This window comes from Balaenoptera ricei, chromosome 9, assembly GCF_028023285.1.
Source record: "Balaenoptera ricei isolate mBalRic1 chromosome 9, mBalRic1.hap2, whole genome shotgun sequence".
In the NCBI taxonomy this organism is placed as follows: domain Eukaryota; kingdom Metazoa; phylum Chordata; class Mammalia; order Artiodactyla; family Balaenopteridae; genus Balaenoptera; species Balaenoptera ricei.
The window spans coordinates 105,978,903-106,001,709 of NC_082647.1; the positions used below are offsets into that span (position 1 = coordinate 105,978,903).

Below are 22,807 nucleotides of genomic sequence, written 5' to 3' on the forward strand. Positions count from 1 at the left end.
ATCCACGGCCTTGCCCAGGACTCAGTGGGAGAGAAGACTGGGAGGGGAGTGACGCAGGTACTAAGACAGCGGGGCTAACACCACCGCAGAACAGGTCTTTTGTGTGAGGACCTCAGAGGAGATCCGTGTTTCAAGGAAAACACAACGGTATTGGAGCCTAGAACTGGGACCCAGGTCCGTATACACCACTGTGTGAGCTGCAGCAGCCCACTCTGTGTCCTGGGCTGTAGAATGAGTGGTGTCTGGGCCGCATTTCCTCACCGGTACAGCAGGGTCGGTAATGATCCCGACTTCGTAGCGGGGAGGATAGGGGGATAACCGTGTAGATGGTCCCGGCCTCCCTGGCTGGCCGGTGTTTTCTGTAATCTCCCTGTGGTCTCTGTTTTTGTTTTCGTTTCTAACTTCAGAAGTGTGAGTCTAAGAAGAACTTCTTTTATCCATGAAATCATTTTTTGAATATTGCAAAATGTGTTTATTAAATAGACTTAAAATAAAACTTCTAATAACCTGACAAAAATTTTATAAAGCCTGTGTGAAGAAAATGATAAAACTTAGTTAAAGCATATAAGACACAAAAAAATGGAAAGTCTTACCATTTCTGAGATAGAAGGATGCACTGTTATGAAAATGTCAAGGTAATCTGTTCAGTGGTTTTCAGTGCCACTCAGGGTCACAGCATCTTTTTAATTTAAAGACTTCAGTTTTCTTTTTTTTTTAGTTTTGGCAGCTTTTTCACCTGGGAGATTAATTATATGAAAACACCCAAGAAATGTGTGTGGGGGATGAATAGTCGGTGAGACTCTAGCTGCGTACAGGTGGCCCTGGACCTTCTGTACTGTGATTTATTTACTGTGAACACGATCGACTTTGTAATAAGAGGCCGTTTTTTAAATAGCGTTTTGTTGTTCAGTGTTTCCCAGGGTGCCTGACGATCCAGATCCGCACCGTGCTGTGTATCTTCATCGTGGTCTTAATCTACTCCGTGGCCCAAGGCTGTGTGGTGAGTGTCTCTGCTGAGCACGGGGCTGGGCGTGGTGAGAGCCGCCAGGTGCAAGTACGTGGGGGGCCCTGCGGGGGCCGCCCTGGAGGGCCTGGCCCTGGGCTGGGGAGGGAAACAAGGGGATCAGAGATGGGCCTGGGGGTAAGCGGCGGGGGGGAAGGGGACATCACCCAGCGCAGGACATGTGATCCTCCTGGGAATGGAGACGCGGCCTTCACAGTGCGCAGAGGGTGAAGCTTGGGCAGAGAAACAGGAAGGAGGTGGTGGGGGGGAGGGACAGGATGCAGCTGAGTGGTTTGGGGGGATGGTAGGGGTCTCACGCCCCCAGGCCCAGGCCCTGGGGAGGCTGCTTCCTCTTGGGCAGCGAGGAGCCTAGAAGGGCCGGGAGCAGGCAGAAGTTTCCGAGGCCCGGCTGATGGCACTCGGGGAGCGGGTCGGAGCGGGAGGCCGTAGGGGGCTGGGAGCAGGGCACGGGAGTGTCCTGAGTGGGGCCCCTCCCACGCTCCTGGGTCCTCTGTCCCCCTCCAGGTGGGCTGCCTGCCTTGGGCCTGGAGCTCCAGTCCCAACGGGTCCCTGGTGGTCCTGTCGTCTGGGCGCCGGGAGCGCCTGCTGCCCGCCCCGCCCTGCGAGTCTGCGCCCCACGCCCTGCTGTGTGGCCTCGTGGGCACCCTCCCGCTGGCTGTGTTCCTGCGGGTCTCCTCCTTGCCGAAAATGATCCTGCTCGCCGTGCTCACCACCTCCTACATCCTCGTCCTGGAGCTCGGCGGGTACACGAAGGCCGTGGGGTAGGTACGCTGTTCCCGCTAGAGCCGGTGGCCAGGCTTCGCCTGTGTCCACGCGAGGGGCCCCGTGTTCCGATTTGCTGGACAGAAGCTCGCCGGTGCCAGGGCTTCTCCCTTCCTTCACTTGGACCCACGTTCCAGCCAGTCAGTCCTCGGGTTTCCCCAGGGATGTGGCTCTCCGCCCGGGTCAGTCCCGGGCGCCGCTGGGGGTGTCGCGTCTGAGGGGCCTCTGGGGACCGGCCTTGCGCTCTGGACACTGACGTGGGTTTCCTTCCTTTTCCTCCCCAAGGGGTGACGCCGTCTCGGGCCGCAGCTTTGAGCCGATCGTGGCCATCCTCCTGTTCTCGTGCACGCTGGCGCTGCACGCCCGGCAGGTGGACGTCAAGCTGCGGCTGGACTACCTGTGGGCCGCACAGGCAAGAGGGGCCCCTCTGCTTCCTTGGGGCGGGGCGGGGGGGCGGGGGCCCCTTGGGAGAGGTGTCAGGCGGGGGCTCCCGGCTGGACGCCGGCGGCTCTGTGGATGGCGCCGTCGGGGCCAAGGAGCAGGAAGGCAGGCAGGCAGGCAGGCGGGGGACAGTCTGACGAGCCCTGTGTGACGGTCAGGGTTTGGCTGCTTTGCCAGCAGTGAGCAAAGGCGTGCTGGCAGAGGGGTGACGGTGCAGAGGGGCTCAGCCTCCGCTGGCTGGACGTGACAGCAGGTCTCATCAGGGTCGTGGAAAATTCCTGAAGATGCCGAATCTCGAGTGGCCCGCTCCAGATTTAGGTCTGTGGTTGGGGGCCAGGACCTGATGTTTTTACAGTGCATGCTGGGGACTTCTGAAACGAGAGGGAGAGAGACGGAGGAGTAGCAGACCTGTGAGCTGTCCTGGGCCCTGAGCCCCGGTGTCAGGCGATGACCCCCGGAGTTCAGCCGGCTCACCTGCCTGGGGGCCAGAGCACAGGCGCACCGGGCATGCCCAGGGCCACTTCTGGGCCCAGCCCAGGTCACACGCGTGGTGTGGTGTGTCTCCGAGCCCCCTCATCGCCTGTTCCTTGTCCCCTTGTCACCTGCTCTTTTCCCCCGGCTCTGGGAACCAAGGCCTTCCAGCTTTCTGGTCCAGAGGTCAGACTCCATCTGTGTAACTTGCACACTTCTTGGCTCTGCACAGATTGCTTCCCCTTGGTTTCCTCGTCTGAAAATGGGGAGGCGGGTGTGCAGTAGAGCAGAGGCTGCGGGAGAGTCTTCCCATTCGGACACATGGAGAAGCAGCCCTTGGCTCTCTGAGGGGGTTCCCTCTGTTCAGTCCTCACACCAGCCCTGCCCGGGAGGCGGGATTACAGATGGGGCTCAGACCTGGATGTGACGTGCCCAGGGCCAGGGCTGGAATGACTGGGGGGTCCCAGCAGGTCTGCGGTGGGTGGGAGCGTCCGCATACCAGGGACCCTGTGTGCAGCCAGGGTCCCAGGCCAGAGCCACGTGGCTCCGAGCCAGGTGTCTGGGTGCACCCCGCCGTCACCCCACGCTCTCCCCGCAGCAGGACAGGCTCAGACACGCCTGCTGGGGGGGCCCAGGCTCCTCTTTTTCTGCCTGGCCACATGCTTGCTTCAGGAAGACGGATGACGCCTGCCCGTGTCCTGCGGTGGAATAGGCAGGAGGTCAGTGGCTGAGGCCCTCCCTGGTCAGCTGTGTCGGGTGGGCAGGAGGTGGGCCTAGAGTTAGGTGGTCCTCCTCGGGAACCCCACAACTCCACTTGGGGTCCCCGGTCCGCAGTAGAATGGGGTGAGGACCCCAATCCCGTGTGGGAGTGTATTGGTTGGCTTCTGCAGAGGGGAGGTTTATTCCAGGGATTGGCCTGCGAGGTTACGGAGGCTGAGAAGTCCCGCCATCTGCCACCTGCCGTGACAGAACAGGAGTGCCGGGGTGGATGTAGTCCAGTCCGAGTCCCAAGGTCAGAAACCAGGAGCGCCGATGTCCGAGGTGGGGGGAAGGTGGACGCCCCCGCTCAGGCTGAGGGCGGAGTGCCCCTCCTCTGCCGTTTTCTTCTCTTCAGGCCCCAGGGGACTGGGTGGTGCCCACCCACACTGGAGCGGGCGACCTCTTCCCGCAGTCCAGCTATTCAGAGCTAGTCTCTCCTTCAGACACACTCGGAAGTGATGCTCACCAGCCATCCGGGCGCCCTGTGCCCAGTCAAGCTGGCACGTACAGTTAGCCATTGCAGTGAGGAGTGATGACAGTTCCCTTCCCAGCGGGCTCAGCGCACAGAGGTGCACACACCGTGCTACGTCTGACAGGCTCTAGACCCCACTGGGCTCTCTCCGGAGCCACTGCTGGGTGTTCTCACTGTGGGAAGGAGGGGCAGGGAGGGGGGATGGGTGGGCTGGCTGTGATGGGGGCGGAAGGCAGTGGCCACTCCAGTGGAAACTACTGTTCACCCTCTAGTTTAATTAACCTGGAAAAGACAGATGCTACTTAAGCAGGTTGCTGTCTGCACATCAGGGCAGGTTGTATTCTAGATCATGAGGAATTATTCCATTACTCTGGGTAAACAAAAGAAAGAAAATGTGCATGTGTGTGTGTGTATCTGTGCACACACGGATATGCTGGGTGAAAAGCGTGGCTTATTTATTCCTTTTTATACAGCAGCTTTACTGAGATGTAATTCACATCCCACATGGTTCACGCACCCGTATAAAGTATACAATTCAGTGGTTTTCAGTATATTCACAGCGTTGTGCAACCAACACCACAGTCTTTAGTACATTTTTATGCCGCCCAAGGAACCCCCATAACCATTGGCGGTCGCTCCCCATTTCTAGCCAGCCCCCAGCCCTGAGCCACCATTCACCTACTTTTCTGTCCCTGTGGATTTGCCTGTTTCTTTCTTCTTCAGCCTGCACTCTTAAGTCAGTGCCTGTTCTGGACACACTGACTCCCTGTGTGCGGCCAGTGGGAGCCCTGAGCCAGCCCTTGCCGGGACAGACCCTTGATTCACAGGGGCCTGTGGCCCAGCCCTGTCTACACTCCATACCTGGATTCTGGATTCCAGGTGGGCAGGAGGCCGCTGAGATCTGAGCCCCTCGGCTCCCCCTCCACAGGCAGGGACCCCCCAGGTGGGCCGTCTGGAGAGCACTGGCCCCAGTTCCTGGGCAGCTTGGGCAGGGCCCCTGGTGAGGGCGTAAGGGTGGGGATCCACCTGATTCTGGCTCACCCCCGTCCTCGGGGGGCTCAGGCTGCCGCCTTCACCGGTGCCAGATCCAGGCCACAGCCCCACTGACATGTGCACACAATGCCCAGCCAGGCTTCTGGGAAGAGCCTGGGCTTCTCTGGGCCTCTTGGACGCTGGAGACTCAACCATGGGAGGGTGAGGGGCTGCTGTTGAGGAAAGGGGACAAGGTGTGTGGCAGGAGGGGGACCTTCACAGAGACCCCAGGGGGAAGGGGTGGCGGGGAGACCATTGAGGGGTCAGAGCCCCCCCCTTCTCTGTGGGCAGGGCTGACCTCTGGCCCCAAAGCCAGGGTGGCAGGATCCCATCCCTGTCTCTGGAAGGTAGCCTGGCGATGGAGTGTGGTGGAGCAGGGGCAGGAGGAGGCACCCCGGGGGGGGGGGACCCCACAGTCACAGGGGCCACCAGGGGGCAACTTGGAAGTGGCCCTGTAGAGCCCGGGCATGGTTGGCCATCAGGCGAGGGGGTTGCGGTAGAGGTGGGTGTGGTCTCAGGCACCTATCACTCAGTCTGGGCAGAGGGCAGAGGGCACGCTCCAGACCAACGAGGTCAAGAGAGCTAATGGCACTTGGACCATCTGAAAGGGGGGGCAGGGATAGGACAACCCCAGGCTGGTGCAGTGCCCAGGGCACCACAGTGGAGGGTCCCCATCCCAGACCACAGTGGAAGGGGTCCTCAGAACCTGGGACAGTTTGGGCCACCAGACAGGATTCACGACCTTCAGCCAAGGGACACAGCCAGCCCACAGTGACCATGCTGGGAGGGACCCAGCCACGCTCTCCTGCCTCCCTCCCAGCCCCTGCTGATGTTCCCACCTGCCGAGCCCAACCAGAAGCCAGCGGCAAGGGGGCCTGTAGGTAGAGCCCTCTGGGTGGGTCCCGGGTCAGCACAGATGCCAGGCGAAGAGGCCAGCACACACCATTCCTGGAAAGGGGATCTGGCTGCTGCAGTTTGCCAAAGCCGTGCCAGGTAAGGGAGGACAGCCTCTTTGTGGTGGGCTGTGCCGCTGAACTTGGTCTTGTCCGGCTCTGGCTGGGTATCCACGGTGACCAGGCTGGCTGGTCCCCAAGATGTGTCTACTCGCCATCAGCTGGGCCCTCTGGTTTAAGGTCTTTCAGTTATGAGTAGCTACTCAGAGCTAGAGAACGGGCTTAGGATGAGCCAGGAAGAGCTGGACCGGCTTGGGGGTGTGGGAGATGGGGTTTCCCACTCGTTGGCTGGGTGCCCATTCTGGACCTCACGCTCAGAGAGTGGGATTGAGGCCCTGGCTATTGGCTCCCCCAGCCGGGGACCCCTTCCCCCAGGCAGGCAGGCAGTTTCTCTCATCTGGATTGGCAAGAGCTCTTCTTGGCATTGGTGTCCTCTTAAATGTTATTAAGTCCAGCGGTTGACCCTGTCCTGGGGTCCTCTGCCAGTGATACCCCTTGCACACCCGGCCCCACCGTGAAGAGCGCTTTCCAGGAAGTTTGGTGCAGGAGAGAATCTCTGTGTCATGGGGGAAGGGTTGCCTACATGGGACACACTGACATATTTTTCTAAGGATGTGTAACAAATACCTCGCTTTCCTGTAAACGCAGCAAAACAAGGAAATTTCTAGACTTTGCCCATTTGCCCTCTGGATATTTAAGCATGTCATGCAGAGGCACATCAGAGTGCCTCAAACTGTTGCGAAATTGCCAGACCAAAGACTCAGTGGGTTAATTATTTATTGAGACCCAGCTGGTTCTGTAAACCTAAATAAACAGATGGGCTTTTCCTTCCTGATGACTTCCTCAACCACTTAATCTGTAACTATCGGAACGCCTTTGCTCCAGTGAATTTTTTCTTTGAACTCAGTAGATAATCATGATGACACATAATTTTAATGATGATAAAAATTTCTCTCTCTACAATGAACGCCGATTCCGAGGGTAATTCCCACTTGTGCAGCTGCCATTCTCAGCACTCGGTGGCGGGGGGGAGCTCAGACATGGAGTTCCCAGTGGTTGGGCTGAGCTGAGGCCCACTGCACCTCCTTCTCCAGTCACTTCCCAGGCCTCCTTTCTCCACACGTGTGACAGGCCCACGACCTGACCTAGCCCCCAAGTTGGTGACATTAGCCTATAAAGATAATACCTGATAGAGTCTTGGAGATTTTGGAGGAGTTAGCCAGGGAGAGGTTCTGTCGCTGTTGGATGGTGTTTTATATATGTCAGTTAAGTCAGGTTCTGATTTTCTCTCTAGTCCTTCTATCAAGTTTTGAGAGAATGGTGTTGGAATTTCTAACTACAACTGTGGATAGAACTTACTGCAGTTCTATCAGTTTTTGTTTTATGTATTTTGATGATCTGTTATTAGGTGCATAAATGTTTAGGATTATGTCCTCTTGATAAATTGAAACCTTTTTCCTCTGATCAAAAAAAAGACGCTCTTGTATACCCGTGGGCTAAAACGAAAAACTCCAAATAAATATCGATCCCTAAACAAAAGGCCTTCTTTTTCCAGGTAATATGCTTGGCTCTGCAGTCTGCTTTGTCTGATATTAATATAGGTAATCCAGCTCTCTTGTTATATGTTTTTCCATCATTTTACTTTTAACCTATTTGTATCTTTTTATTTAAAGTGGATTTCATATAAGCAACATACAATTGGATCTTGCCTTTTAATCTGATTCCTAAATCTCTGCCTTTTAATTGAGTTGTTCAGACCATTTACAATTAATGTGATTATTGATATGGTTGGATTTTAATCTTTAATCTTCCATGTTGCTGTTTCTTATTTGTTCCACCTGTTCTTTGTTTTCATTTTCCTCTTTTTCTATTTTAGGTTAATTAAATATTTTTATTATTCCACTTGATCTCTCTCTTTTCTTAATAGCTCTAACTCTTTGTTGTATTATTTTAATGGATACTTATCATAGCCTGTCTTCAAGTGGTATTATACTACTTCACACGTAGTATAAGAACCATAACAACAGTATGTACATCGGTTTCTTCCATCCTAGGGATTTTGCCATTGACATCATCATAGATTTTGTTTGTACATATATTATAAACCCCCAAATATATTATTATTTCCATCATAAACATTAAAGTCTATTTTAAAGATATGCTATAATGAGAAAGAGTATTTTTTGTTCACCCACATAGTTATGATTTCTGGTGCTTTTCATTCCTCTGTGCAGATCCAGGCTTCTGTCTGCTGTCATCTTCCTTCTGCCTGAAGGACCCGCTTTAATGTTTCTTGCAAGTCTGTTGGTGATGAATTCTTTCAGTTCTTGCGTGTCTGAAAAACTCTTCATTTTGCCTTTGTGGTTGAAAGATACTTTTGCTGGGTATAGGATTCTGAGTTGATGATCTTTTTTTCTTTTCAGTGCGTTGAAGATGTTCCGCCACCTTTTGTCTGGCATTGCTTTTAACGATGACTCTGCTATCATCTTTATCTCTGTTCCTCTGACCCCACCTCCCCTCGTGTTTCACCCTCTTGACAGTGGTTTGGGGGCTTCTCTGGATGCCTGTGCCCCGTGTGGCCTGACCAGCCTGGTCCACCCTGAATCTCCACACTTGTCCCCTCTGCAGGGCAGCCGCTGTCTATGGAGACAAGCACCATCATTGATCACCTGCCCAGCTGATGCAGTTGTTGATGCACATGTCTCACAGAGTGCCTTTTCCTCAAGTGAGACTAAATTATCAAAGGGAGGCAACTAGGAATGATTCAGTTCTAGAGTTAGAGATGAAGTCCTTCTCAGCTGGGGACTGATGACCCTCTGTCTCAGCTGCTCTGTGTGCTTTGGAAAGGTCCTTTCCCTCTCTGTGCTTCCCCAGGAGGAGGTGGTTCTCAGAGCCTGGGCATCCCAAAGAGGGGTGTGTGTACCCCAGAAGGCAAGTGAGATAGCACAGTGGGGTTTTGGAAGAAGACATCATGATGGTTAGTTTATGTGTGAACTCGGCTGGATCACGAGGTGCCTAGTTACTTGGCCAAAGGTTTTTCTGCGTGTGTCTGGGAGGGGATCTCTAGATGAGATTAGCATTTGAATCTGGATTCAGTAGAGCAGATTCCCCCTCCTAATGTGGTGGGCCTCATCCAATCCATTGAGGGAGGCCTGAATAGAACAGAAAGGTGGAGGAAGGGAGAACTGGAGCCCCTCTCACCTGACTGCACGGTCTGGGACATCGTCTCTGCCCTCAGCACCCTTGGTTCTCAGACCTTCAGGAGTTACACCACCAGGTCTTCTGGGTCTCCAGTTTGCAGACAGCAGGTGGTGGGACTTCTCAGCCTCCATAATCATGAAAGCCAACTCCTCATCGTAAATCTCTTCCTACATATCTATATCTGCCCTATTGTTTCTGTTTCTCTGGGGAACACTGTGTAACAACATCAGAAGTTCTATTTATAGTGAGCGAATCTGAAAATTAAGAAACATGCTTTCCTCGTTGAAGAATGAGCTGGCTGGGGTGATCTCACTCTGGCCAGATGTCACTTCTAGGACACAGGCAGAGACCTCACTGCCCAGGCATAGCGAGGCCGGTGCCACCCTCACTCAATTGCTCATTTTTAGTGAGCTGTCCTTAACTCCAGCCGCTGGGTCAGCGTCTGCTGGTTTGGCTGGTTAGACCGAAAGCTTCACAGCGCCTCATAGGGGTCACACCGAGGGTCACAGGGCACAGCGGCTCACCGGTCATCTGTGGGGAGTGGTCAGGTTGTGCTATTTTTTTGTTTTGCTCAGTTCTGTTTACCTAAAGATAGTGCTCCCAGGCTGGATGCCCTCCTGAGATGCCATGTAGCTGTCTGTAAGATGTCCCCTGGTAATTAATTTCTGAAAGGTAAGCTCCCATAATCTGTCCTATAGAGTCAGGGGTCAGATTTTTGACATGTGAGAAGGAACATGCTTTTTTAATTTAATTTTTTAATTTTTAATTTTTTGGTTGAAGTGTAGTTGATTTACCATGTTGTCTTAGTTTCAGGTTGGTTATCTATTTTCTATATAGTACTGTGTATATGTTAATCCCAAACTCCTGATTTATCCCCCCTCCTCTTCCCCTTTGATAACTAAGGAAACTATGCTGTAGAGAAAACATTTTGAAAATGGATGTTGGGTGTGTCTCTGTCGTGTGATTTTGTTGACAGGAATAATGTATATCACCCACAGCTCTTTCTTACCAATACTTCCTGGCTGGTTGGAAAGTCTTACAAAAAGAGAACTTCAGTGGATGCTCATCTTATTTGTGAAAAATATAACAATCCAACTTCTTCTGCTTAGTTTGTAAGAAGATAGACATTTATTGGTCAAATTTCAACAAAAACCTTCACATCTGTGGATGGATTAAAAAATAGTTGATTATTTAGAAAGAGAGCTAATCTGATAGCCCATAAATCTAAGTTAACTGTAAATAAATTGAAATAAACCGAAATGAGAACGAAAGCTTTTCAACACACAAAGTGATCAATCAAAATTTTTTAAAAAGTTGAAACATATTCAGTTACACTGCATTCATTAAAATACTGTTAACATCAATATTTTGGAGAGAGCAAAATTTTTTGTGCCATTGATAAACTTCTAAAAACCTGCTATTTAAAAAATATTATTTACTTTCTCTTCATCTCATCTTTCAAAAAACTTTCTTTTGTGTGTCAGTGCACACGTGTTAACAGGAAATCAGTTATACGTGTCTTAGGAGAGGTTCCCGATTCCCTTGTGAGGCTTCTCTTCCCCACACGGCTGTGTCTGCTGATTCCCATCTCAGCCCCCGTCCACAGCCACACCCCTGTCTGCAGGGTCCATGCTTGTCTGAGCCGGATCCTGGGGCTCCTGGGCTCCTTCTCCTGTCCTCACCGGCGGCATGTCTACCCGCTTTAAGGAGCAGGCTGAAACCTGTCGTGCATCAGCCTCGTTGATAACTAAGGGCTCCTGTGGACCACACATCTTGTTTTCCTAGAAAACGCCCTAGAGGAGGCCTGGGACTCCTGGCTGGGCCCCCTTCCTCCTGGCAGCTGTGGCCTGAGGCCTCCTCACATCCACCTTTGGGGGTCTCACATGCTTGCTTTTAACTGGTGGAATCACTGCATGAAATCGAGCAGCGTGTAGCCGACCACTTCAACTTGTTACTATAATAACAACACCAAAACTAGGTGGCACTCTTCAAGGCTTACGAGCTAGCACGCGCCCTCCTAACCCCTTGATAAGTAGGAATGGTGCCTCTATGAATGGGCGTTTCATTTTATGACGAGGTGCTTGGAGCTCGGTACCCGGCCACTTGAACCAGGGTGCGCTGCCCTCCATGGTGTGGGTTTTGGTGGCGGCCGCAGGCCATCAACATGGCATGACTGTGACGTTGTCACTGCATTCAAGAGCTTGTTGCCCCTGTAATGCTGATGTAACGTCCCCCCAGTTGAGCTCCTTCCCTGGCTACGACCAGGTGCCAGGTGTGGAAGCGGGGGACAGTGACCGACAGTGATCCTGGTGGCCTCCACTTCTGAGGGCTGGCACCTGACCTTAGGCTGCCCTCGGCACTTTGCCAGCATCGCCTCTTGAGCCCTCATGGCAGCCAGTGAGGGGCCATCACCACTGGTTGCATTAGTCTCTCCGGGCCCTGGAGCTAAGAGGCCAGCCGGCTGGGACCCGTACCGCACCTGCCACCTTCTCTGCCGCGTCCCCCAGTCGGACCCGCCGGCTTCTACCCTCTGCTCCACTGGGTCTGCCCCCCCCCCGGCCCCTGCAGCTTTCTGCTTGTCTCAGTGCCCAGAGACATGTGAGTCCTGCTGAAAGCCAAGAGATTCTAGAGGACATAGGAGCTTAGGGAGGGTCCACCGCTGGCGTCGGGCATTCCCAGTGAGCCCGGCAGTGCTCTGGGGGCACATCGGAGGCTGCTGGAGGCCTGGTGTGTCCTGGGAGTGGGCACGTGCCCCGCAGAGGGCTGCTTCAGGCCTCTGGTCCCCAGAAGATGGCTGGGGGTAGACCCTGGAAATTGGGGCTAAGCCCCTCATTGTCTGTCCTTTGAAAGTTCCAGCTGATCCGGGTGGTGACTAGTCCAGAATTGCGTGGATCCTCTGGGCCCCTAATGTGGATCTAGTCACTACCTGGAGGGGGCGTGGAGATGAGCCTGGTGTAGACCATTGGCGTACTTGGCATTTAGCTTGGATATTAGAAAGAAGCATGTGTTAAAGGTGTAATAATTCAGAACTGTCATTAAAGAGGGTAAGGCAGACGTTATTCAGGAGCGTTGCGTTGGGTGTAGGGACCACTGCAGTGGAGGAGAGAGAGAGAAGGCTCAACCCAAAATAGAGGGTGGGCAAGTGGGGCTTTATAGCCAAGGGGCAGGGTGGGGGGCGGTGGATGCAAAACTACCAAAGGAGGCATCCGGGGTGAGGGGGCTTCCGGCTAAACTGACCTAACAGGATTCCTGCTGAGAGCAGGCCAAGGCGATCCGACGTCACCTGGTGGGGCTCGGAGATGAGGAACGCGATCAGATATCTGGGGTGATCGGATGTCAAGGATGGGGTGTCCGGTTAAACTGACGAAGCAGGGCTCTTGCTCAAACTGGACGATGCAGAGATGACCGTGGAAGCCCCGACGTCAGGGCCCATTTGGGAAGAGCGTCCAGAGTCTGGTCCAGGAGAGAATCTTGTCGCGTGGCGGGTAGTCGAACGAGCAGGGAAGCACGAATGGGCGGGCCAGTGGCTAACGGAGGACCGCTCCCCAGGCGGAGGAGGAGCGGGACGACATGGAGAGGGTGAAGCTGGACAACAAGAGGATCCTCTTCAACCTCCTGCCGGCCCACGTCGCCCAGCACTTCCTCATGTCCAACCCCCGCAACATGGTGAGCGCCGAGGCGGAGAGGCCCCTCTGGCCACCCCAAGGGCAGGGTGGGGACTAGGCCCTCTGAGGCCCCTGGGCCATGGGGGTGGCAGGTGCCCAGAGCTAGCGTGCCCTCCCCTTTGATGCTGGGAGAGAGCATAGCATCCGCTGTCCCCACAAGGAAGGCGAGTGGGCTTCAGTAAACCGCACACGAGGTGGGGAAGCGCCGGTTCAAGGCCTGCACGTCCTGGGTGGCCCCCTAGAAACTGCCTCACCCACCCGTAGGGCTGGCGGTTCACTCCCTTCTCTGTGCTCAGAGCTGTCTCTGTCTGGGTTGCTCAGAACGTCCTAGTGGCCACGACCTACTGCAGTAAAGCTCTGGAACCACCCAGACAGCACAGAGCAGGGCTTACAAAAGCCGACTCAGAAATAAAGAGGCTCAGACTGGGTTTTTAGATCCTAAAGGCACAAACCCCCAGGCATAGCTTGACCAGCGTTGGCCTGAAATAGCTCCAGGGCTCATGTTTTCATCCCGCTGGGCTGGGGGCTTCCAGAGCTGGTTGTTTTCTCAGAACAGTGCATCCTTGCCTGGTGCCTCCCCCGCTTGCTGGGGGCTCTGCACCCACCTGTGAGCTGAGTTACCTTGTGTCGGCCTGGATCCTCCGAGCCCCCTCCTCGTGTGGTGCGGGGTGCCAGCGGGTCCTGGCAGCCACGCCTCAGGACTGGTCCGCGGGGCCTGCGCCCAGCACCAGCCCTGAGTGCTGCTCTGGCCGCCTCTTCAGCACCTGACCCAACCTTTGACCCCCAGGACCTGTACTACCAGTCGTACTCGCAGGTGGGGGTCATGTTCGCCTCCATCCCCAACTTCAACGACTTCTACATCGAGCTGGATGGCAACAACATGGGGGTGGAGTGTCTGCGCCTCCTGAACGAGATCATCGCCGACTTCGACGAGGTAAGGGCCGCCCCACAGTCCTGACCCCCTTGGGCCTGGGCTGTCGTTGTGCCCCTCCTCCAACCGAGTCCTGAATTGTGTCCGTCGATGTAGCACGTGCTCTGTGGATGGCGTGGGGCCAGGGGGAGCACGTGCCTTTTGTCTCCTTGGGAATCCCAACCAACCGTGACAGTTGAGGAAGGAAATTTGCCTTAGGATGGGGAGGGCGGGTGCTGGCGTCTGTGCCCTGCCTTGTGAATGTCGAGCTCAGGTGGGCGGCCTCACCTGCAGGTTGGGGGGGCAGGCACCTCTGCACCCTCCAAAGCCAGGCTTCCAGTCTGGGCCAGTCCTGCTTCCCTCACTGGGGCCCGTCTGCCCCCTGGGTGGTTGTGAGCTCAGCTGCTGGAGGAGGGGGGATGTATTCTGTATGGTTCCTCCTTGGCGCCTCTTTTAAGCGCCTTTGCTGGAGCCCCTGAGGCCTGCGTCTCTGAGTTCAGCCCCAGAACCTGTCTCATGCCTACATGAAGAAGACATGTTGCTTTCCAGAATGTGCCTGTCTGCGGTTGCTCCTGGCGGCTGTACGCCGCCGTGACTTTTATAAGATGTTATGTAACGTTTAACAGTTTTGTGTTTCAAACAAAGCTCATGGACAAAGATTTTTACAAGGACCTGGAGAAGATCAAGACCATCGGGAGCACCTACATGGCTGCTGTGGGGCTGGCGCCCACGGCCGGGGCCAAGGTGAGTGCAGGCCGACAGGTGTGCCCTGCTCAGGGACTGGGTCCCGGCTCTGCCCGCAGCTGCCCGGGGACCGCGGGCAGGCTCCCCACTGCGGGCCTCAGTGTGCCCTGGGCGTTGGATTAGGGCAGCAGCCTGCAGGCTGTCTCGCCAGTGGCCGGTTCTCTGCAGTCACAACCTTCTGTGGAAGGTCAACACGGAAGGCCGGGCACAAGAACTTCCCCCAGCCCTGCCCCCTCCCTCCCACCCTGGCCCCATCCTGGCAGCCTGGCACCACTGAGTGTTCCCCTTTCCCAGTTCAGGATTGCGAATAAAGTCCTCAGGTTGCCCCTATAAAAAAGGCAGAAAAAGAGAGGAACATGTAAAAAAAAAAAAGAAGTGTCATGAATAGAAAGCAGTTATACATATAGTAGATGCTAATCTAACCATATCAATAATCACCTTAAATGTGAATGGTCTAAATACACCAATTAAAAAACAGAAACTAACAGAGTGGCTAAAAAACAAGACCCAACTAGGTTTTCTGCAAGAAACACACTTTAAATGTAAAGTCACAGATACATTAAAAATAAAAGGATGTAGAAAGAGATACCATGCTAGCACTGTTAAAAGCTCAAGTAGCTATCTTAGTTTCAGACAAAGCAAATTACAGATCAAGGAAGATTATCAGGGATGAAGAGGTACATTATAAAGGAGTTAATTCTCCAAGAATACATAGCAATCTTTGATATTTATGCACTTAACAACAGGGGGCGAAAACTGATAGAACCGCAAGGAGAAATAGATGAATCCACTATTTTTGTTGGAGACTTCAGTGCCCTGCTGTCAGTAGTCGGTAGATCCAGTTGGCTGGAAATCTGTCAAGAGAGCTGAACTGAACATCATCATCAATCACCTGCATGTAATTAGCATCTATAGACTACTTCATCCAACGACAGCAGAATATACTTCTTTTGAAGCTCACATGGGACATTTACCGAGATAGACCACATTCTGGGCCATAAAACACAGCTTAATAAATTTAAAAGAATTGCAATAATATAAACTATATTCTTAGACTAGAGTGGAATTAAAGTAGAAATCTATTGCTAGGAGATAATTGGAAAATTCCAAAATATTTGGAGATGAAGCAGTACACTTCTAAGTGATACAAAGGACAAATTAAAAAAAAGAAATCTCAAGAGAAGTTGAAAAATATTTTGAACTAAATGAAAATAAAAATATAACTTATCAAAGTTTGTGGGGTGCAGGAAAAGCAGTGCTTAGAGAGAAATTTGTGTCATTGAATTCATACATTAGAAAAGAAGACCAATCCAAAATCAATAATCTAAGCTTCCACCTTAGAAAAGTAGAGAAAGTAGAGCAGTATAAACCTAAAGCAACAGAATAAAAGAAATAATAAAAATCAGAGCACAAATCAATGAAATCAAAGACAAGTAATCAAAGAAAATCAATGAAACCAAAAGTTAGCTCTTTGAAAAGATCAATAAAATTGATCATCTCTAGCCATGCTAACCAAGAAAAAGGGAGAAGACACAAATTACTAATATTAGAAACAAAAGAGGGGCCATTTCCACTGAACCAATGGACATTTAAAAGATGTTAAAGTATATTGTGGACAACTCTGTGGTGCTACACTGGAGGTCCTGGCCAGTCCAATAAGGGAAGAAAAGTAAATAGAAGAGTTATGAATTGCAAAAGTAGGAACAAAACCATCATTCTCAAATTGCTTGCATGTTTAGAATATACAGTGCTAAAATGTTTACATATAAACTGATAGAACTTTTAAGTGACTTTACCAAACTTGCTGGATATAAAATCAACATAGAAATTTCTGTTTTATCTCTGTATCTTAACTACAGACAATTATAAAATCAAACATTTGAAAAGTTACTATTTCCAACTAGTATAAAAGTATAACTATATGCCCACAAATTTGGTACTTAGGTGAAATGGACCAATTCCTTGAAAGACACAATCTGCTAAAACTCACATAAGAAAAATAGATAATCTGGATAGGTCTATATCTATTTTAAAAAGTGAATCAGTAATTAATAGCCTACCAAAACAGAAAGCACTGGGCCCAGTGCTTATTTAGATCAAAGATCTAAATAAGTCAAGAAATGCTCCATATTTCTGCATAGGAAAACTCAGTATCATTAAGATGTCAGATTCCCACTTGATCTGTAGATTTAATGCAGTCCTGATAAAAAGTGCAGCAGGTTATTATGTGATATTGACCAACTGATCCTAAGTTTACACGGAAAGACAAAAGACTGAAGGTAGTCAACACAACGTAGCAGAAGCAGGACAAAGTTAGGACTGACACCACCAGACATCAAGACTCGCTATAGAGCTGCAGTAATCAATACAGTATGGTTTTGGCAAACGGGGATAGTCAAATAAACCAGTGGAACAGAATAGAGAGCCCAGAAATAGATCCACATAAATATAGTCAACTGATCTTTGACAAATGGAGGAAAGATAGTCTTCAACAAATGGTGCTAGAAAAATTGAATATCTATCTATCTAAATTATATTTTTAAAATGAATCTAGATACAGACCTTACACTGTTCACAAAAATTAACTCAAAATGTATCATAGGCCTAAATGTGACATGCAACACTATAAAACATCTGGAAGATAACATAGGAGAAAATCTAGGTAACCTTGGGTTTGGTGATGAGTTTTTACATACAGTACCAAAAGCATGATCCGTGAAAGAAAACACTGTTAGATTGGACTTAATTAAAATTTTAAAATTCTACTTGTGGAAAATACTATAATGAAAAGACAGTCCATACACTTGGAGAAAATCTTTGCAAACCACCTATCTGATAAAGACTTTGTACCCAAAGTATACAAGGAACTCTTAAAATTAAGAAGACAAATAGCCCAATCAAAAAGTGTTCCATCAAAAGATGGGAACAGACACTTTACCAAAGAAGATATACAGATGGCAGATAAGCATATGACAAGATGCTCCATATCCTATGTCATCAGGGAAGTGCAAATTAAAACAACGAGATACAATTTCACACTCATTAGAGTGGCCAAAATCCAGAACACGGACACTACCACATGCTGTGAGGACGTGGAGCCGTAGAAACTCTCACGCATTGCTGGAGGGAATGCAAAATGGTGCAGCCACTTTGGAAGACAGTTTGAGTTCTTACAGAACTAAATATGCTCTTACCATATGATCCAGCAGTCACTCTCCTTGTTATTTATCCAGAAGAGTTGAAAACTTATGTCCACACAAAAACCTGCCCAAGGATGTTCATAGCAGATTTATTCATAATAGTAAACCTTGAAAGGAACCAGGGTGTCCTTCAACAGGTGAATGAATAAATAAACTGTAATACATCCATACAATGGAATATTATTTAGCACTAAAAAGAAATGAGCTATCAAACCGTGAAAAGACATGGAGGAACCTTAAATGCATATCATTAAGTGAAAGAAGCCAATCTAGAAAAGCTACATACTGTGTGATTCCAACTATATGATATTCTGGAAAAGGCAAAACTATGGAGACCGTAAATAATAGTTTCCAGGGTTTGAGGGAATAGGTGGGGGATTTAGAGGACGGTGAAACTATTCTGTATTCTACTACAATTATGGATACATGAAATTCTGCATTTTTTAAAACCCATAAAACACAGCACATAGAGTGAACCCTAATGTAAACTGTGGACTTTAGTTAATAATAATGAATCAATGTAGGTTCATTCAATGGTAACAAATATACCATACCCTAAAGCAAGATGTTAATAAATAGGGGAAACTCTGTATGTGTGTGGGGTGGTAGGGGGGTAGTATATGGGAACTCTCTACACTTATCTGCTCAATTTACCTGTAAACCTAAAACTGTTCTAAAAAAAATTGTCAGTTAATTTTTTTTAAAAGAAGCATTAGTTCCCCAACTTTGAGGACTATGAAAATATTCCTAAAAAAAGAAAAGCAAGTAACCTTGATATCATTAGAAAAAGAAAAAAATTTACAGTTGTTTTTTCACAAAAGAGAGGATCTTTCAACACAACACAATGAAAGAGACAGTCTCAGTGTGAGGAAGGGGGGCTGGAACTGCTCTCTGCTGTGTGAGCGTTGACTCAGACCCACTCTGCTCTCCTTGCTTTGCTTGCTTCCGGTGGGCCGGTGGCAGCATTGTCTGAGCAGTGGGACATCTGGTCTCCCACCACAGGGCTCCCCCCGCCCCCATTCCTGAGGAAGGGCTCTGCCTGGGCTCAGATGGCCTCAGTCTCTGCCCTCAGGAGCTGGGAGCCTTGGGCAATAATATTCCTCCTCTGTTTCAGTCTCTTACCTGTAGAACGGGGTGATAAACACACACTAGGGCAGCTGTACGGTGCCACCCCGCCAGCCCCAGTCCCAGCCAGCGGCGCTGCTGCATTGTTGACGGGGGGATCAAGTCCCTGATCCTGTGAGGGGTACAGGCTGGTCTGCCCACCCCTGCAGGTCACTGGCTGAGTGTCCCTGGCCCCTCTGCCCTTGCACCCGTCAAACGTAATAACCCGTGTCTGCTCACGTCCAGGCTAAGAAGTCCATCTCCTCCCACCTCAGCACATTGGCAGATTTTGCCATCGAGATGTTCGACGTCCTGGATGAGATCAACTACCAGTCTTACAACGACTTCGTGCTCCGTGTTGGTACGTGGCTGCGAGCTGTCCCATCGTTCGGGCCAGCTCACCCTTCCTGCACTGGCCCCGGGAGCTGGTGGCCTGGGCTGTCCCCCAGGAGCAGGGGTCATTGGTCCAGGCTCCCTTGTCTCACAGGACGGAGGATGGCACCACCCAGAGGACTGAATGGGACGCAGGGACAGCTGGGTCCACCTCAGAGCTGGTTATCAGTGACTCAGGACCTGGAAGAGTCATTGTGCAGCTTAGGAAACGCAGGAGAAATCTTGATTGTCTTAGAGACTCTGAGATACACCTCTGAGTCCACACTTAGCTGGAGGAAGGTGCCCCTGTCAGCAGGCCCGAAACATTGGGGCCGAGGCTGTGCAGAAGCCCAGGGTGCAGGCTCAGGCTGGGTCTTTTGTCCTCCTGGGTTCCCTTGCCTTGCCTGTGAGTGAGGAGGGGAACCACCCCGGGTCTAAGCGCCTCTCTAGCTCTTAGCAAACTTGTAGGGTTTCTTTTTTTCAGTCTTAAATTCACTTTTTTTCTGGGAATATAGGTTTACCAGAAAAATTTGTATTAGTCGAGGATATAGTTAAACAAGAGATGTCTTTCTTTCTCTCTCTCTCTGCCTGTCTTCCTTCCTTCCTTCCTTTCTTTCTTTCTTTCTTTCTTTTCTTTCTCTCCTTCCTTCCATCCATCCCTCCCTCCCTCCTTTCTTCCTTCCTTCCTTCTTTCCCTCTCTCTCTCTCTTTCTTTCTTTCCCTCCCTCCCTCCCTTTCTCTCTCTCTTTCTTTCCTTTCCTTTTTATCCCTCCCTCTCTCTCTCTTTCTTTCTTTCCCCTTCCTTCCTTCCTTCCTCCTTCTCTCCCTCCCTCCCTCCCCCCCTTTCTCCCCCCCACCCCATTACCTATTAGTCCACAATGTAGTTAAACTGGACATTTGTGGTTGTTTTACAATTCAAATGTCTAGTGACCTTAAAGAACAGAACTTAGAGCTGGGCTTGAGCATGAGGGGTGGTAGCCACCAGAGTGGGTAGAGTTCTGATGTGCTTAAACACAGTGCTGCCTTAGCCCTGGTGCCCGGCCCCAGGGACGTGCTGGAGGTGGGGGCAGGGCACCCTCTGCACCTCACTGCCGGGGTCCGGTTCTCCTCTGGGGCCGCGGGCTTGGATTAATAGACGTAAGGGCCCATCAGGGAAATTCTGTTTCTTACTCTCCTACTGAGGACCCACAGGCCAGTCGCAGCTCTGTGCCCGGATGGCCGGTCACACAGGAGGCTGCATCCTGGCTCAGTCTCGTCCACATGGACTGGGGCATCCGGGGTGGTAGCGGGGGTTCCCCAGGTCCCACCACCCATCTGGAAGTGGCCCCTTTGGGGCTCCTCTGGGTTCCCACATCCACCTAGCCTGAGGCTCCCAGCTTAGCCCATCCAGTTCCACCCCTACCTCCTCCCAGAGACGCCAGCACCCACTGCCCTGGCTTTGGGGGGTTGACTAGGCCAGCATCTGAAACGTGATTAACACGCTTGGCTAAGCTCAGGAAAATTGACGCAGAGTACTGAGTCGGAAGGTGTGCTGTGGTGTCAGCCCAGGCTGCAGGGGCGACTGGGGGCACTTGGGCCTGTGTCACTGTCCAGGCCAGCTGGACCCTGCGCCACATAAAGACAAGGGCGCCTCCAGTCTCCTTCAGAGCGCCCTGCAAATACTTAGTTCTGGGCCCGACACCCAGAAGAGCCGAGGGATCCCATCCAGGGAACCAGTCGAGCTGCTGTCCTTTCCGGAAGAGGGAGCTGGGGGCGGAGGGACACACGGTGGCCCACAGACTGAACGGTCAGCCTTCTGAGCAGCAAGACTCGGCATGGGGTCGCCGTTCCAGGAAATGGGACTTTTTCCCGGGCTCAGGACTGCTTCCTGACGGTGTGGCGTGCAAGCGGAGCCTGGGAGCTGCCTCTCTGCGACGCTGTGGGGTCCCTGCTTTGGGGAGGGGCGTTGCACTGGGTGACCCCAGGAATCCGTGACCTCACAAGGGCTGCTCCTCCCCTCGGAGGCCTCCCCACTGACGCCCCGCGCGGCTGTTCTCCAGGCATCAACGTCGGCCCCGTGGTGGCTGGAGTGATCGGGGCTCGCAGGCCGCAGTACGACATCTGGGGAAATACGGTCAACGTGGCCAGTCGGATGGACAGCACCGGCGTCCAGGGCAGAATCCAGGTCAGTTCACTCGGACGTCCCCAAGGCACAGGTGCCCATCCTGCCTGCAGGAGGCTGAGGTGGAAGGGACAAGGGTCGGGCGGGGGCGGCCGCCCAGCCCCGCAGCCCGCGTCCTCCCGTCCCGGTCTGCCTCTTCTGGGTAGGGGCACCGAGCCGCGTGGCTCAGTGTGTCTGCAGCCTTGGAGGCTGGCCTCTGTGTGGCCAGGCGCAGAGATGGGGACGGTGAGTGGTGGCTCACTAGAAGGGAAGGGGCTGCCTCACCGTTTGAAGGGCAGGGGCCGTGGGGCCCCCTGACCTGAGAACCTGAGGGCGCCCACTTGGGACGCGAAGCAGGTGCTCTGGCCCCGGCTGGCACTGAAGGTGTAGGAGACAGTGGCCCCTGCGCGTCGTGTTATGTGGCCGTGTGGTTCCGCTCTCGGGATTTCCCTTGGGACAAACATGCAAGCGTGGGTCACACGGAGGGAAGGAGCCTGTCCCCCGTGTGTGGCTTCGGTTGGCCTCTGGGGGCCCGGATGGATGGGGCAGAGGACGCAGCGCCGGGTGAGTAGGGCCACTGCCCTCCTGCCGTGGCCTGGCCCTGAGGCAACCACCACCCGGCAGCCAGTTGGCACTGGTCCTTTACTTGTTCACAGAGTCTCCCTCGGTCCTCCGTAGACCCTGCGAGACACGTGCATTCACCCCAGCTTTTGAGAGGGGCACTGGGGTGCGGCCCCTGCAGGATGCGGTTCCAGTGAGAAGGTTGCCCGCCTGGGGCTCTCTCGCGTCATACCTGTTCAGTTCCCGGGGCCCCCGCCTGCATTCATCGGGCGCTAACCCTCGGACAGGTACCTTGGTGGGTCCTTTGGATCCGTCAGCTTGAAAGACAGGCACCAACATCTTCCTGGAGCTCTCCTCCTGCTCAGGACACAGGCGGGATCTGCACGCAGCATCTCTGCACCTCCGCATTCTTTCCCTTACACTTCTCTTACGGTGGTGAAATACCCATAACATGAAGCGGGCCATCTTAGCTGATCTTAAGTGCACGGCTCAGGGGCGTTACGTGCGTCCCAGGACACCGTGTTCCTTTTCTAAGAGGATCTTTCACCTATGCTTCTCGCAGCCTTCCCCAGGCGCTGGTCATGCCCCAGGGGACACCTGGCGGGAGCCCCCTCCGCTCTCCAGCCTGGCTCCTGTCCAGTGCCAACATCACATCTCTAAGTTTGTAGAATCCGATCTGGGTCGGCCACCCCTCTGCTCAGAACCATCCCTGCTCCCTCCGGCCTCCTGTGAGGGCTGTTTGCCATGGCAGGGACTCCGGCACGCCATCCAGCCTCTGCCGGCTGCTGCGCTGCCCGGCGACATCTGTGTCTGGACTCCTGCAGGGCAAAGTCCCTCGGCCCGGACCTCCTGGAGGACCCGCGTCACAGGGGGTCTTAGCAGACCAGGCCCCTCTCCTCCCGCCCTTCGGCTCGGGTGTCAGCACCCCATGTGCTTGGGACAGGGCAGGACAAAAGCAGGGCCCCGGTGACGTTTGTCAGCCTGGGTAAGACCTGC

The 22,807-nt window shown here is 52.4% G+C and overlaps 1 protein-coding gene across 1 annotated transcript in view; it reads left to right on the top strand.

Annotated features, from left to right (window-relative positions):
* The window catches only part of ADCY1 (adenylate cyclase 1), a 122,044-nt gene that overhangs the window by 95,641 nt on the left and 3,596 nt on the right, over positions 1-22,807 (top strand). The window contains exons 12-19 of the mRNA XM_059932901.1: positions 911-1,000; positions 1,529-1,785; positions 2,072-2,198; positions 12,665-12,781; positions 13,568-13,714; positions 14,336-14,434; positions 18,985-19,099; positions 21,150-21,274. Coding sequence (XP_059788884.1) covers positions 911-1,000; positions 1,529-1,785; positions 2,072-2,198; positions 12,665-12,781; positions 13,568-13,714; positions 14,336-14,434; positions 18,985-19,099; positions 21,150-21,274 — 1,077 coding nt within the window. The remainder of the gene's footprint in view (positions 1-910; positions 1,001-1,528; positions 1,786-2,071; positions 2,199-12,664; positions 12,782-13,567; positions 13,715-14,335; positions 14,435-18,984; positions 19,100-21,149; positions 21,275-22,807) is intronic.